The following is a 16,990-nucleotide window of genomic DNA, read 5'->3' on the forward strand; positions in this document are numbered from 1 at the left end:
TTATATATTTAGAAAATTACTTTTGTTAGTACTTTAAAATCTCATTATGCATTCCTAATAAGAGTAAATTTTGTTCCCTTCTAAATATAAAAGGGTAATACTAAAGAGACTAAATTTGTGAATTAAATGATGAGTCATTAATAGGAAATGATCACGTTTATCAATGCTTAAGTAATAATTCAATCATCAACTTACATGTCATTTAATTTACAAAATTTTGTCTACAAATTTAGTATCCCTAGCATTACTCAATATAAAAATTTCTAGTACAGTGACATATTATGATTGTCAATAATAACACCCTATGACACACCCCGATCCGGAGGATCCAGGTGTGCTGGCCGTCACGTGGGCGTGACGTAACCATAAGCACAACACGGAAGCGGAAAAGCAACATAAATCAACAGAATTTCAAACCAAATTCAACATAACCACATACGGACATAACCGGACGAGTTTACAAGTAAACACATAAGTTCAGAGCATAGGTTATCTGCAGTCAAGTAGGACTAAAATAAGAATACATCACCCTCAGGTGAGTCCTACATGTCCCAAATCTGTCAGAAAGCCGGAAAGGACCTCGTGAGCCAACCACCGCTAAACTAGAACCTGGAGGGGCGCAAAACAAAATGAGTGGGTCAGTAAAACAAATTAGTTTTCCAAAACATTTCATTAAAACAGTTATATCCCCTCGCCGTAAAAACCTGTATACTTTCCCAGAAATTATATAACCATATAAAATCTCAACATTTAAATCTCAAATCTTTAACATTTTCAAGAAAACATGCCATGACATAAATCAAAATATAAATCAGGTGAAATAAGGAATCAATCGGAGACCCTGCAGTTGGTCCTATACGATTAATTCAATAGCTCAAATCCCACTAAGCCGGAGTCACCACAGTGACCTATACGGCCCTACTCTGCACATCACTCGGAACTACGTAAGGTAGTCTATACGATGAAAGGTGTAAAAATACGCTCTAGTGCTTCTCTCATCATATCATCAGCGCGCATAACTAAGGTCACCCACTAGTCGGAATCACGCCTAGTGATCTGTACGACTAGCATGTCGGAACCCTCACATGGTCTGTACGACATCCACCTACTTGGATCCAAGGCGAGCGTGCGGTGTGGTGAATAAAATAAGCACTAACACCTAGGGTGCAGATTATGAGCTCAACACATCTCAACAACAACAATTCAATGAATAAATGAACTCACCTGACTTACCTGTGCCTCCACAGCACCATGCAACATGTATGCATCATATATCAATCATATAACTCATGTGAAATTCACCTTTTTCCAAATAATTCTATGCATGGCATTTTAAAAACGTATTTTCATATAAACATTTTTCTGGGAAAAACAGTAGTATATAGGTAATACGAAAACAAAACTGCCCACTCACTGATAAGTCGACGGGTCGTAACCCCCGTGGCGTCCCTGGATGCGGTCGTCCTCGGGATACGTCTCACCTATATGCGAAACAACTATAAAAACATTAATTTTAAGCATATCACCAATAATTCGAAATAACTTCTCATACGATGCTCAATTTTGGTATATGAATATACCACATCGACCTACTCGACGTCACGAGCGTCGAGAAATTTTTAGAAAAATTTTTGGAAGCCCCACGCGCCCCCACGCGCCACACGTGGCACGGGTCCACGCGCTGGCCACGCGCAGCACGTGCAGCGCACGTGTCGTCTTCTTCGCAGGTCTCGCCGGACTGGTTCTCCGGTGGCCGGACTCCGGCCGAACTCCGGCCGATTTTCAAACTCACTATTCTCCTTCGTTTTTCACCCATTTTCTTCGTATTTTATACCGAATTGAAGCCCTAAGAGTGTACTATCACGTTGGACTAGTTTTAGGGCCTAAAAACTACGAAATCTCACCTTGCAAAAACCAAGGATTCGGCCAAACTTGAAATCTACGATCCCGACGTCCAAAACTCTCCAACAAACGTCCCCGAGCTTCCTTAGGACCTCCTAAAGCTCACCACAAGCTTGAAATCTCCTGAAACACAACATTTTACGTTCGCATGAACAGTACCTCAAAAATGGAGGTTCGGGATCTACGTGAAATCGAAGGTTTCACTTCCTAAAACTAGTACCAATGAACTCAGGACGACGAAAGGATGAAGATGCATACCTTATTTGCCTCGATCCGTCGAGTTTTGAAGGGTTTTGGTGGTGGTCCGTACGATATGGGTGTGTTTGGGTGTGAGGTCGAGAGAGAGAGAGAGAGAGACTGAGAGAGTGATCGAGAGGGAGGAGAGAAAGGGACTGATCTTGTGTGGTCAAACCAATCCACACCATCCAAAATCTCTCTTAAGTCCCTAACCACAAAAATATAAAATCAACTTCCAAAATATTTCTAACTTAAACAACTTCTTAAAAGTTTAGGGACCAAACATTTTCAAAACGTAATACACCCATACCTTGATACCTGACAAGGGCATTTTTGTCCTTTCACATTCCCGCCAAAAGTACCTCCGGGACGGGCTGTGACAATCTCCCCTCCTTATAGAATTTCGTCCCCGAAATTCCCATAACCAAATCATAATTCAATACTCGTAGAATAATCTTGGGTACATCTCTCTCATCCGGTCTTCCGTCTCCCAAGTAGCTTCCTCCACATAATGATTTCTCCACAACACCTTCACCAAACTCACCGTCTTGTTCCTTAGAACCTTTTCCTTCCAATCCAATATTGTGATTGGTTCCTCATCATAAGTCAAATCCGGATTAATCTCTAACGGTTGATGAGGGATCACATGAGAAGGATCAGAAATATAATGCCGAAGCATAGAGACATGGAACACATTATGGACCTTAGATAACTCCGGAGGCAGTTCCAACCGGTAGGCAACTTCACCAACTCTTTCAGTGATCACATAAGGTCCAATATATCTCGGACTTAGCTTTCCTCTTTTCCCAAATCGTACCACACCTCTCCAAGGCGACAATTTCAAGAATACCCAATCACCCACATCATACACTCGATCAGTAGTATGCCGATCCGCTAAACTCTTATGTCGATCCTGGGCTGCTTTCAGGTTTGACTTAATTACCTGAACATTTTGAGTCGTCTCATCCACGATCTCAGGGCCTTCTAATACCCGTTCACCAACCTCAGACCAACACAATGGCGTTCGACACGCCCTACCATAAAGTGCCTCGAATGGGGACATACCAATGCTCGAGTGAAAACTGTTATTATAAGCAAACTCCATTAAGTCCAGACGATCATGCCAAGAATCACCAAATTGTAATACCGAAGATCTCAACATATCTTCCAACGTCTGAATGGTCCTCTCTGATTGCCCATCAGTTTGAGGATGATAAGCTGTGCTATACAGTAATTGAGTACCCAGAGCTTCCTGAAAAGCCACCCAAAATTTAGAAGTAAACCTCGGGTCTCGATCGGAGATAATATTTACTGGGACTCCATGATACTTGACAATCTTCGAAATAAACAACTTAGCCAATTTATTCAGAGGGTATTTCTCCCTCACTGGAATGAAATGCGCAGACTTGGTGAGTCGATCCACAATCACCCAAATACCATCAAATCCATTTCGCGTACGAGGAAGTTTATACACGAAATCCATGGTTATATTTTCCCATTTCCACTGGGGAACGGGAAGTGGTTGCATTCGCCCAAAGGGCTTCTTCCTTTCTGCTTTCACTTGCTGGCAAATAATACACCTGCTCACATATTCTGCAATTTCTCTTTTCATACCCGGCCAATAATAAAATGGTCGAATGGTATGATACATTTTTGTTCCTCCCGGATGCATCGCATAAGCTGAACAATGTGCTTCATCCAGAATTTCCTTCTTCAATTCCTCATTATTCGGAACATACATTCTGTTTTCTAGCATGAGCATACCATCTGATTCCCGAATTCTGAGGTCTTTCTTTTTCCCTTCACTTCTTAACTGAACCAACTCCTGAATTTCTTCATTCACCATCTGAACTGCAAGAATACGATCCACCAAAACTGGCCTGACTTGAAAATTAGCAAGAAAAGCTCCATCTCGATCTTCAATTTCCAACCTTACCCCCGTTGTCCTCAATTCAGCAAGAAGAGGAACACGACTAGCATATAAGGCATTAAGCCTACCTTGAGGTTTTCTACTCAGCGCATCCGCTACTACATTAGCACGACCTGGATGGTATTCAATAGAACAATCATAATCACTTAACAATTCCATCCACCTTCGCTGACGAAGATTAAGATCATGCTGAGTAAACAAATATTGAAGACTCTTGTGATCAGTGAAGATCTTACACTTCTCACCATACAAATAATGCCTCCAAATTTTTAAAGCAAAAACAATTGCTGCCAATTCAAGATCGTGAGTAGGATAGTTCCTTTCATGATTTTTCAACTGCCTAGAAGCATATGCAATCACCTTATTATGCTGCATCAAAACACATCCCAAACCATTTAATGAAGCATCACTATATATCTCAAAATTACCGCTATCGTCGGGAAGTACCAACACCGGTGCATGAGTGAGGCAATACTTTAATTGCTGAAAACTCCGCTCACAATTCTCATCCCACTCAAATTTAACATCCTTCCTGGTCAACTTTGTCAACGGTAAAGCAATCATAGAGAAATCCTGAACGAACCGTCGATAATAACCTGCTAAGCCAAGAAAACTTCGTACCTCCGTGACGGTTCGAGGTTGCTCCCAATTCTCCACTGCTGCAATCTTTTGAGGATCAACTTGAATACCTTGAGCTGATACAACATGCCCCAAAAATGCCACTTCAGTCAACCAAAACTGACATTTACTGAACTTGGCATACAACTGATGCTCCCTTAATTTCCTTAACACCAAATTAAGGTGTCGGATATGATCTGCTTGGGACTTAGAGTATACCAGAATATCGTCAATAAAAACAATAACGAATTTATCAAGATATTTCTGGAATACCTCATTCATTAATCTCATAAAAGCTGCAGGTGCATTAGTCAACCCAAACGGCATAACCGAAAATTCATAATGTCCGTACCGAGTTCGGAAAGCCGTCTTAGGTACATCATCTTCTTTAATCTTCAATTGATAATACCCAGATCTCAAATCAATCTTAGAAAATACACACGCACCTTTCAGCTGATCGAACAAATCATCAATGCGAGGCAATGGATAACGGTTTTTAATCGTTACCCGGTTCAATTGTCTATAATCAATACACAATCGAAAAGTTCCATCCTTCTTTCTCACAAATAATACTGGGGCACCCCAAGGTGAAGAACTAGGTTGAATAAAACCTTTATCAAGTAATTCTTGCAACTGGATTTTTAATTCCCTCAACTCAGCAGGAGCCATTCTATAAGGAGTCAGAGATATAGGGTCCGTACCTGGAAGCAAATCAATAGAGAATTCCACCTCTCTGTCTGGCGGCAATCCCGGCAAATCATCAGGGAAAACATCCGGATAATGTCTGACCACACCAACTTCTTCTATACTAGTAGGAGCAACATCATTTAATACCACATGTGCCAAATATCCCTGACAACCCTTCGATAATAATTTCCTCGCCCTTATGGCAGAAATAACTCCATGTCTCACCCCACTTCTCTCGCCCTCAAAAGTAACCTCGGGTAATCCAGGACGATAAAAAGTAACTGATTTACCATAACAATCAATATGGGCACGATTATGGTGTAACCAATCGGCCCCTAAAATCACATCAAAATCCACAATATCTAACGGAATAAGATCAGCGGACATAATCACGCCCTCAACCATCACTGGACACCCCAGATACACACTATCCACAATACATTTATCTCCTCTAGGCATGGCAAACTCTAAATCAAATCCTAGAGGTGAAGGGTGAGGTTGGGTTATTTGAGCAAACGTATGAGAAATCACAGAGTGCGTAGCACCACAATCAATCAAAACCTTAGCAAAATGACCAAGAACATTCAACGTACCCATAATCAAGTCTGGATGGTTCTGAGCCTCCTGCAAAGAAATATGATTAATTCGCCCTTGAGCCTGCTGTCGTCCACCTCGGCCTCTATTGCCCTGATTACCTCGTCCCTGAGGATTACGTCCCTGGCCTGGCTGACTAGGCTGCCTGGATGATCCTGCACCACCAGTAGCAACTTCCCCCTGACGGGGCTGGCCTCCCTGATGCCACTGCGATCCACCAGCTGGCATAGAGGAATAAGATGAATAACCTCCAAAATCCTGAGAATATCCAGCCTGAGAGTAAGGCTCCTGGGAATACTGATAAGGTCCGGGAGCATACGGAGCAGCATCCCCCTGATAGTGGTAGGCACCACCACGACTCGGCTGGCCATAACCACCCGGTCCAAAACTCTGCTGAACTGGTGCTGGAGGTGGCATATTAGTCTGCTGCGGTCTCTGCTGACCCTGGGGGCACTGAGAAGCCCGATGTCCCATCTGCCCACACGTAAAACAAGCCCCAGAACCTCTCCTACACTCACCATGGTGACGGGAGTTACAACGGCGGCACCATGGAGCGCCAGATCCACCAGCATCCCTCTGACCCTGAAATCTGGGTCCACCAGAAAATCTTCCACCACCTCTCCTCGGGCTAGTAAAACTATATCCCCCACTAGAAGAACTCGAACTCGCTCCACTCTTCTTAAAACTCTGAGTCTGTCGAGGTCCAGGAATAGAAATACCCTTACCTTTGTCATTCTTCTTCTGACCCTCATTCTTGTCCTCGTCATCCTCACTGTCAGGGAGATTATCAGAGTCCTCCATCCTAACCAGAATCTCGAAATATTCATGATAATCAGCGCAGGGGAGTGCATTGGCAAAGGTACGCCACTTCTTCTTAGATCCCAACTTGAAACGTCGAAGCATCTCTCCCTGATTACCAGCTGTATCAGTGTCATAACGAGACAAATCAGTAAACTTTCTATAATATTCATGTGCCGACATATTTCTCTGTTTCAACCTGGTGAATTCCTGCTTCTTACGGTCAATATACTCAGGAGGAACGAATCTCTTCATAAAATGCTCCTTGAATACTTTCCAGTCGGCTGCCGTCTCAGGTGACATGTACCTAGCCTGATTTATCCACCATGCTGCTGGTTCACGACCCAAAAACCAAGTGGTGGTCTCCACCCACCTATTAGCAGGGAGATTCCCCTGACTCTGCATCACCTGGAAAGTTTTCTCAATATGATCAAGCCATTTCTCTGCCCCCTCATGACTTTCATTACCCATAAACCGATCTAACTTCAAGTTGTACATGGTCTCCAGAGGTGTCCTCGGAGGAGGAGGAGGACGAATTACATTCTGTAAAGCCTGGGCCATCGCTTCCCCTAACTGAGTAATATCCGGAAAATTAGATTCAGAAGTACGGCGGGACTCCCTACGCTCTCTACGAGGCGGCATGATTCTGACAGAAAACATCAAAAGATCGTTAAGACATTAACAAATTTACAGGACTGCAACCTAGGCTCTGATACCAAACTGACACACCCCGATCCGGAGGATCCAGGTGTGCTGGCCGTCACGTGGGCGTGACGTAACCATAAGCACAACACGGAAGCGGAAAAGCAACATAAATCAACAGAATTTCAAACCAAATTCAACATAACCACATACGGACATAACCGGACGAGTTTACAAGTAAACACATAAGTTCAGAGCATAGGTTATCTGCAGTCAAGTAGGACTAAAATAAGAATACATCACCCTCAGGTGAGTCCTACATGTCCCAAATCTGTCAGAAAGCCGGAAAGGACCTCGTGAGCCAACCACCGCTAAACTAGAACCTGGAGGGGCGCAAAACAAAATGAGTGGGTCAGTAAAACAAATTAGTTTTCCAAAACATTTCATTAAAACAGTTATATCCCCTCGCCGTAAAAACCTGTATACTTTCCCAGAAATTATATAACCATATAAAATCTCAACATTTAAATCTCAAATCTTTAACATTTTCAAGAAAACATGCCATGACATAAATCAAAATATAAATCAGGTGAAATAAGGAATCAATCGGAGACCCTGCAGTTGGTCCTATACGATTAATTCAATAGCTCAAATCCCACTAAGCCGGAGTCACCACAGTGACCTATACGGCCCTACTCTGCACATCACTCGGAACTACGTAAGGTAGTCTATACGATGAAAGGTGTAAAAATACGCTCTAGTGCTTCTCTCATCATATCATCAGCGCGCATAACTAAGGTCACCCACTAGTCGGAATCACGCCTAGTGATCTGTACGACTAGCATGTCGGAACCCTCACATGGTCTGTACGACATCCACCTACTTGGATCCAAGGCGAGCGTGCGGTGTGGTGAATAAAATAAGCACTAACACCTAGGGTGCAGATTATGAGCTCAACACATCTCAACAACAACAATTCAATGAATAAATGAACTCACCTGACTTACCTGTGCCTCCACAGCACCATGCAACATGTATGCATCATATATCAATCATATAACTCATGTGAAATTCACCTTTTTCCAAATAATTCTATGCATGGCATTTTAAAAACGTATTTTCATATAAACATTTTTCTGGGAAAAACAGTAGTATATAGGTAATACGAAAACAAAACTGCCCACTCACTGATAAGTCGACGGGTCGTAACCCCCGTGGCGTCCCTGGATGCGGTCGTCCTCGGGATACGTCTCACCTATATGCGAAACAACTATAAAAACATTAATTTTAAGCATATCACCAATAATTCGAAATAACTTCTCATACGATGCTCAATTTTGGTATATGAATATACCACATCGACCTACTCGACGTCACGAGCGTCGAGAAATTTTTAGAAAAATTTTTGGAAGCCCCACGCGCCCCCACGCGCCACACGTGGCACGGGTCCACGCGCTGGCCACGCGCAGCACGTGCAGCGCACGTGTCGTCTTCTTCGCAGGTCTCGCCGGACTGGTTCTCCGGTGGCCGGACTCCGGCCGAACTCCGGCCGATTTTCAAACTCACTATTCTCCTTCGTTTTTCACCCATTTTCTTCGTATTTTATACCGAATTGAAGCCCTAAGAGTGTACTATCACGTTGGACTAGTTTTAGGGCCTAAAAACTACGAAATCTCACCTTGCAAAAACCAAGGATTCGGCCAAACTTGAAATCTACGATCCCGACGTCCAAAACTCTCCAACAAACGTCCCCGAGCTTCCTTAGGACCTCCTAAAGCTCACCACAAGCTTGAAATCTCCTGAAACACAACATTTTACGTTCGCATGAACAGTACCTCAAAAATGGAGGTTCGGGATCTACGTGAAATCGAAGGTTTCACTTCCTAAAACTAGTACCAATGAACTCAGGACGACGAAAGGATGAAGATGCATACCTTATTTGCCTCGATCCGTCGAGTTTTGAAGGGTTTTGGTGGTGGTCCGTACGATATGGGTGTGTTTGGGTGTGAGGTCGAGAGAGAGAGAGAGAGAGACTGAGAGAGTGATCGAGAGGGAGGAGAGAAAGGGACTGATCTTGTGTGGTCAAACCAATCCACACCATCCAAAATCTCTCTTAAGTCCCTAACCACAAAAATATAAAATCAACTTCCAAAATATTTCTAACTTAAACAACTTCTTAAAAGTTTAGGGACCAAACATTTTCAAAACGTAATACACCCATACCTTGATACCTGACAAGGGCATTTTTGTCCTTTCACATTCCCGCCAAAAGTACCTCCGGGACGGGCTGTGACACCCTAAAAACAATAGCTTTCCAATTTTATTATATAATAAGGTTATATATTCAAGTGAACTTTAAAGTTAGAGTTTTGAAGTTTTTTTCTTCTTCATGTTTGGTTGTTTAAGATTGAACTGCTTTTGATTGTATAGTGAAGGTTATGTTTGTAGCTTTTTTTCTTATAATTAATGACATTTGTAAACTTGCAATCAGTGTTGATTTAAGCGATTGTTTTATAACGTCAATACATTGTTTTACTTTTTTTAATACTATCTTAAGGAGGGGCTTGTTTATAAATTTCGCACAGAGCCCCTAAAATCTCAGAGACGGCCTTGACCTCAGAGGCTCAGAACATGAAGGTTCGCTTGCACGCTAGAACAATTACGATGTATGATGACATGAATGCTAGAAGAAAGTGTTTCACTCGGATTTCACTCCGCTAACATAGCATATATACAAATCCCTTGCCATAATATTGTTGGAAAAAGATAGCAAACCTGCTTTAAAACCAACAGTATATAATGGATGTGAGAAACAAAGTCAATGGTCTACAAGTAAATTGATATTATGCTTTAATCCTACATAAATTGATTATATCATAAATATTTTTATTTGGTCTTACTATCCTATGAAAATGTGAACACTCAGTTATATTTTTCTGAAATGATGCACATGAAATTTACCTTAAGTGATCCACGAAATAAGATTGCCTTTGTCGACCTTGACATGTAAGACTAGACTCTAGGGCATGCCTAAAATTTAGCATCAGTCAAATACAGACACATTACACATTACACTTATCTAGGAAATTAGTCAATCACGAAGGCTTGCGCTTCCGAACAATTATTAAATATTATTATTTTCAAGTAGTATGAGTGACCTTCTTCTGACCTATACTTATTACTACTGCTCAGTTGTGATTATAGGTGATTTTTGATCAGATTGGATCAGAAAAAAGCATTCGAGTGTCAATCCAAAAAACTTTTAGAATCAAACATTAGTTTCAATTTTGGAATTTTGAATTATCGATTTTTTTTTAGAATCATTTTATTTTGAAAATTTTGAAACATAATTAGGATCTCCTTGGAAACAAACATTCCAATGCCAATTCAAAAAAGTTTTGGAATCAAATAATCTAATTCAGAATTTCAGATTATTGAAAATTTTGGAATGGCTTTTATTTCAGAATTTTAGGAACATAATCGGATCTCCTACATTTTGGAAGACTTTGAAAATGTTCAAACTCTTATGTATCCACCATTCATTTTGTTTTCTCAATCTAGGTGTCATTTGTAGGCAGTAATGTGTGTGCATGACATAAAAACATTTTTTTCTACTTCTTATATCTTATAGTTATAACGGCTCTGTGGATCATCCCGTCGAGTAATTATTAGACAAGATAAAATAGTACATATAGTTACATTCTTCATTTTGAATATATAATAGTATGATTAAATATACAAAATACAAAATAAAGCCCATCTAAATATAACAATTAACATGATGAAATCAGAATATCCATATTTTTTTTCATAAGTTTGAGAAGTTTCGGATCCGAATTGCAGAATTTCCCATCAAATAGGTGCATTCACTATTCTAAAAATCCCTGCCTAGTCCCCACCTAGGCGTTAGCTGCGGGCTTTAAGCAGTTGGTCACTATCCCAATTTGTCCCTAAGCGTTTGAAAGTTAAGAAAGTGCCTTAGACCCGCTTAGGCGTCTATCTAGCCCACCTAGGCTGTCTAAACCCACCTAGGTCACAACCCTGGCTTAGACTGAAAATCGATAACTTTCATTTTGAATTTTAACTTTTTAATAAAGTATATGAGACTTGTTGAATACTTGGATGAACACTCATTATATGCTTATTCCCCATGTTTTCAATATGTTCTAATACTTTATAATTTATATGTCATTTTATTTTGCAATATATGTATCTCAATATAATTATGTGTCTTTTTTAAGTATAACCAAACACTTATTTATACAATATATAATAAATTTATTTAAATCCGCCTAGTCCACTTAGGCCTCGCATAACACCTAGGTGCTAGGCCTTAGCGGCCGTCCGACTAGTGCTTAGCATCTTTTAGAACATTGGGTGCATTTCAATTGCCATTCAATTTTTTTCAGAAAATTTTCAAAATAAAAAATGTTCGGACTCGGAACGAAAATTTTGGGTTCAATTAGGAATTTTCAATTCAACTTCCACCTTTAGTTTTTTTTTTAAATTTTTTTTAATTTATGACAACCAATGATATTTGGATTTCATTAATCAACTAAGAGCAATACATAGGGGCCAATTGGGTACAATCCTCCAGTGACCAAGAAAATGATTTGGAGGTTAATTTGCGCAAATGAGACAATAATAATAAACCCCTAAGCAGCTACCACATGTATAAGAACTTCCCACAACACCCATACAAACCTATCACAAAAACGATATATAACATATTTGTATAGGTGATTGCAAACAGTCGTCGCCAAATAGTGGGACCACATAAAGTCATCGCAGGAGCGAGGCCACATAAATTCATCATTAGTAGACGAGACCACATAATACAACACTCAAGGCGAAGACCAAATACAGCCAACATTGCGGTGCCCCACAACACTCACTAGGCGAGACAATAGAGCTAGACTAAACTAGCATAAACTAAACTAACTAAAAATAAACTAAACTAGGCTAAAATAAACTAATCCAAAAAGGGAACCACAAAACGGACACCACCCGATGGAAGGATAAGACCCTTAGGTAAGGACCACAGCGGAGCCATGGCATAAGACGGGTTCAACTACCATATCCATAAATCTAGTGGAGCAGCAACAATGAATTGCAGGTGGCAAAGGTTCCAGATACAACCACCGACAAGAAGCCCAAATAGAGCCACCTCCAGATTTGCACGCCCAAACCAAAGCAGCACCACCAAAGAGGCATTGCGCTCTAAATCGAGCGTGGATTTCGGCAAGTCCACAACACCAAAGCAGAGTGATGAAGTGTGGCTCCAACCCCCCAACAGCCACAATTCCAAGCCCAAATCATGTGCCATACCCCAAGGCAGGGAAAAGGCCTTGAACAAGGCATAACCCGGATCTGGGGGAGGTGTGAAGCTAAGTCAAAATGGTGGGAGAGAAGACCCATCTGCATCCACAGACCCACCCCTACACCCAGAGCACAGACGCCATAACAAAGAAAATCTTAAGAAGGCAAGATCCAGATCTCAAGGTTGGGGGAAAGAAACAGGAAGGGAGAGGAAGGCGGAGGGCTGAGAAGACTGGGTTGGGGAAGGTGGCGTAAAGAAACAGAGGGGGTGGATGGCGAGGCGAGGGAAATCTGGGATGGGAAGGGGGAAAAGGGGGAAAGGTAGGACAAGAAGAAGGGAGGAAAGCTAGGAGGAAAATGAGAAGCTACCACCGGCCCCCAACCTTAGCCAGAGGCTGGCTGCTATGGAGTAAGGCTATTATCTAGTTTTGATAGATATTACCAAATAATGTTGCTATCGCAAACCAACAATAATTGCGTTACAACTTAGAACCCTTACAATCTTTTCATTACCCTTAGTGTACTAAAAATGGACATATTTAGTACGACAAAAATGCATACATGTATAATTTGGTAGTTTTTATAGAAATGGATTAAAATGTTTGATACGTACATGTGACAAAAATACAAATTTCGTGGATTGACAAAATACAAGCTTTGTGTCAAGGTATAGTTCTTTGCTTTAAGGAGTATTGATTGTGTCATTCTTTCTTTATACGCCAGAAAACCTGTCGTATTCTATCTTTTTATTTTTGCCTTCGTCCAATGGAAAGTGGAATTAACTTTCATTTTTTGCCCCTTTTTTTTGGTCGAATCCAAAACTGTTGTATATAGCATTTTAAAGAGTGGGGGTATCTAAGTATCTTTGCTTTGCGCTTCTTCATTGAGCACTCGTATGAATAATACGATCCTTTATATCCCAACTGAGATTTCCATCAGTCATGGTTATTCATTTGGGTGGTTGTTGAAGAGGATTGGGTTTTTTCCCTAAATTAAGAGCTACCTCATTTGAGTCGAGCATGCATGCTACATGGCACCTCTACTTACACAAATAAACAACAAAGTGATTGCTTTGCGAAAAGAAATGTGATATTTTAGTTGGTATCATCATATCTTGGAGAATGATTTCATGCTACAACATAGCATACGTAAAATCACGGAATCCTAAACCCTAAACCATAACCCCTAGGGAGGAACAATACAAGGACAATGTTGCATCATACCAAAGTTCTCTTTATGTCATTCTCAGAATTCTGCTAAGATATGAATTCTGCTATAATATGTTATTTACTTAGATAAGGAGAAGTTCCGTACACTTAGAGGTGCGCATCTCTGACATATGTAACCCTAGCTTCCGCCTGCATACATTCAAGCTCTTCGAAATTCCTAGTCTGACTTGCCTAACGCAGAGAGTTCTTGAGAGACAGAACTTATTTGTGTCTCGTACAGCGTTAACACAAGAGATGTTGTGTTGTGTTTTTTACAGAGATTAAATGGATAATTTGCACTGTGGTGATTTTCTGCTATCACTGAAAAATGTAGCTGTATTTTTTAAGGGGTATTGATCGTGTCCTTCTTTCTTTATACGCCAGAAAACCTGTCGTATTTCTATCTTTTTATTTTTGCCTTCGTCCAATGGAAAGTGGAATTAACCCAGGTCATTTTTTGCGCAGGTGGTCTTTGGATTTGCTCGGATTTGGGTGGTTATGTGGAGTTCCGGTAGCCGTTAATGAAGGTCTTATTTGGTGAGCAGTTGATGAAGGAAGCAGTAGGAATGAGGGAGACGACGTGTGGCCTTGTGCCAGTTATTAGTGTTGGAAAATATTAGTATTTTGTGATTATTTGATTATTTGGGTTTGCTTGGTAGTTTAGGCCTAGCCTATGGGAATTAGGGTTTCTAGGTTTTGCTCTCTATAAATATAACTTATAATCTAATATGAATAACAAGTTAGTTACAATGTAGCCTCTTGGAGTTTATGTAGCTGTCTTGACCATTTTGCAGTGTTTGATATCAAGAATATTTCTAATTTTGTAATCCATTTGTTTGTTCATCGTGATATGCGCACTCTGATATTCAGCTATTATTGCAAACCGCACAGTTGGGTAGTTGAGGCGGATTGGATTTGTTTTTTCATTTCCCAATCAAAAAAGTTGGCCATTGAGATTTCTTATGAAATCCGGTGCAATATATGTTTGTACTGGCGGTTAAATTGATTTGGGCCATTTAAACCCAAACACACTATTCACTTTTTGGGCTAAAATAAAACTTAGGCCTATTATGGGGCCATCTAATTTTTATCTCATCAAAGGCGTGCGACATCAGTTCACCAACATCGAAGCCTAGCTCGGGCCCAACATGTGACAACCGTTTAGGAGCTCGGGCTCATATGTTCCCGAAGTGAGACCTCCACGTAAGCAACGAAGCCCAAGAATCTTGCAGTTGCTTAAATGACCAAGGGACGCGTCATCCGACGTGAAGATGACAATACAACACTGTACGAGCGCCAAAAAACGCAGAGGCAGGCCACCCACCGGGAAATGTAGTTATTGTCGTGGACCAAATGACCAGTCTAGCCCAGTGGCGAAGCTACAGAGGGGCAAGGAGGGGCGACCGCCCCTCCACTCGCCTGAAATCAAACCCAGAAGTGGTGGTTCCGCCCCTCTGATCCCGCCGGAAGTAATGGCTGCTCATGGAGCTGTATGGTGTTCTGGGTTTCTGCAGCTGCTGTGCAGCAGTGTTCTAACTTTTCTTCTTTTCTGAAAAATCCCTAAATGAAACGACACCGGTTCTTTTAGTGATTAAATAAAAAATTTAAAACAGTCCTCAAGTAAACGACGCCGTCCATTTAGTTGGTTGTTAAAAATAATAATTAAAGGGGTGACCACTAGTTCCCCGTTACCTCTGCCTTCACAGCGTTCAGGCATTATACAATTCACTTGCAGCTGCAGGCTGCCAAATCTTTGTTCTACCATTGGAGAGGGCGACAATCAACAACAAAGGCTGCAAGAGTCTCTCCCGCGCCACCGCCATCCACCCATTTGAACACCATGCCCCATCCCTTATTTATTGTCATTTGCATAATTTAAATTAATTGATGATTTGAGATCTCTGTGAGATGGGTTTTGTATGATTTAGTGTGAATTTATCTGGGTTTAGTGCTAATTGTGGTTTCCAGGTTGAATTTGTTCTCTCTAGATTGAATGGGGCATTCTGTTGTTTTGAGTAAGTTTGGATGGAATCGGAGCTAATTCCGTATTTTTTTTTTTTGAAATAAAGAGCTAATTCGGTATTCTAGTTTGAATTATCAAGTGACATTCATTCTATTTTGTTTTAGGATTTGTATCCATCTGTTGCTTCCTTGTTGCAGGTTCTTCTCCTATGCTTCATCTTGTGCGCCATTAGGATTTAACATTAGGGATGTCATATTGATTAAAATCCTTTGTTTATGTTACATATGTCCAGGGAAGTTATTATCTGAGTTAATTCTTGGAGGTGGATAAATATAAGATTACTCTACAATTTGATCAGTTAATGAAAACTGTACAATGAAATGCTACTTACAAAAGAGGGCCAGTAGTTTCATTTCTACAGTTTGGCAATGGATTTTAGTGGATTTAGTTTGTCAACGGATTTGTAGGCAATTACGTGTAGTGTATAATACGATTGGCTTGATAAATTATGATATTGTCTACTAACTAAAAGAATTTGATTGTCTAAAATTTTATGAAATCTTTTACCCTTATAAATTTCGCCCCTCCCCTTGACAATTTCTGGCTTCGCCACTGGTCTAGCCTAAGGGTGGAATTTTTTACCACATTACCATACCTACCGTATTACCATACCTACCGTAATACTAACCGTACCATACCAAAGTTGTGCCAAAATATTTGTACCACTAGTAATGGTACGATATTTGTACCCTACCATACTGTTTCGGTATGGTACTAGTAATCAAAACCAGTACCGGTAGTATACCATACCTACTGGCTACCAATATTATTAATATTATATTATGTATATATATATATATATATATATATATAAATAGAATTATGTATTCTGTACTATGTAATATTATATTATGTCGTTTGACTCATTTATCCTAAAATCTCCACAGAAACCAAACACTCTCAGTCTCTCACTCTGGTCTCTGCTCGACGCAAAGTTAGAAAACCTAGGGCTTGTTCCGTCATCCCAGCTCTCTCATCGACTCGTCTTCGTTTCTCGTTTCCGACGACTTTGTCTTTCTCTACAGTCCATCT

At 40.7% G+C, this 16,990-nt stretch overlaps 1 protein-coding gene across 4 annotated transcripts; it reads right to left on the bottom strand.

The window, feature by feature from the left end:
• Nucleotides 1-451: 451 nt before the first annotated feature.
• LOC126601792 (uncharacterized) lies at nucleotides 452-8,707 on the bottom strand. 4 transcript variants are annotated; one of them, XM_050268555.1, is made up of 3 exons: nucleotides 5,968-7,280; nucleotides 1,415-1,481; nucleotides 452-609 (listed from the first exon to the last, which is right to left on the bottom strand). In XM_050268555.1, the coding sequence occupies exons 1-3, from the start codon at nucleotides 7,262-7,264 to the stop codon at nucleotides 603-605; spliced, it is 1,371 nt and encodes a 456-aa protein (XP_050124512.1). In that variant the 5' UTR covers nucleotides 7,265-7,280; the 3' UTR covers nucleotides 452-602. The 4 variants fall into 4 exon arrangements, 2 of the variants coding, with proteins under 2 accessions (XP_050124512.1, XP_050124511.1); XM_050268554.1 differs by having other exon boundaries at nucleotides 1,415-1,496; XR_007615816.1 differs by lacking the exons at nucleotides 1,415-1,481; nucleotides 5,968-7,280 and adding an exon at nucleotides 8,597-8,707.
• Nucleotides 8,708-16,990: the final 8,283 nt, after the last annotated feature.

Source organism: Malus sylvestris, chromosome 15 (genome assembly GCF_916048215.2).
Source record: "Malus sylvestris chromosome 15, drMalSylv7.2, whole genome shotgun sequence".
Lineage (NCBI taxonomy): Eukaryota > Viridiplantae > Streptophyta > Magnoliopsida > Rosales > Rosaceae > Malus > Malus sylvestris.

Coding starts and splice junctions, on each gene's coding strand:
- LOC126601792 (XM_050268554.1), bottom strand. CDS start 7,264: ATGTACAACTTGAAGTTAGATCGGTTTATGGGTAATGAAAGTCATGAG. Junction 1,497..5,967: donor CCATCCAGACTTGATTATGG/GTACGTTGAATG, acceptor ATGTTTTTATAG/TTGTTTCGCATATAGGTGAG.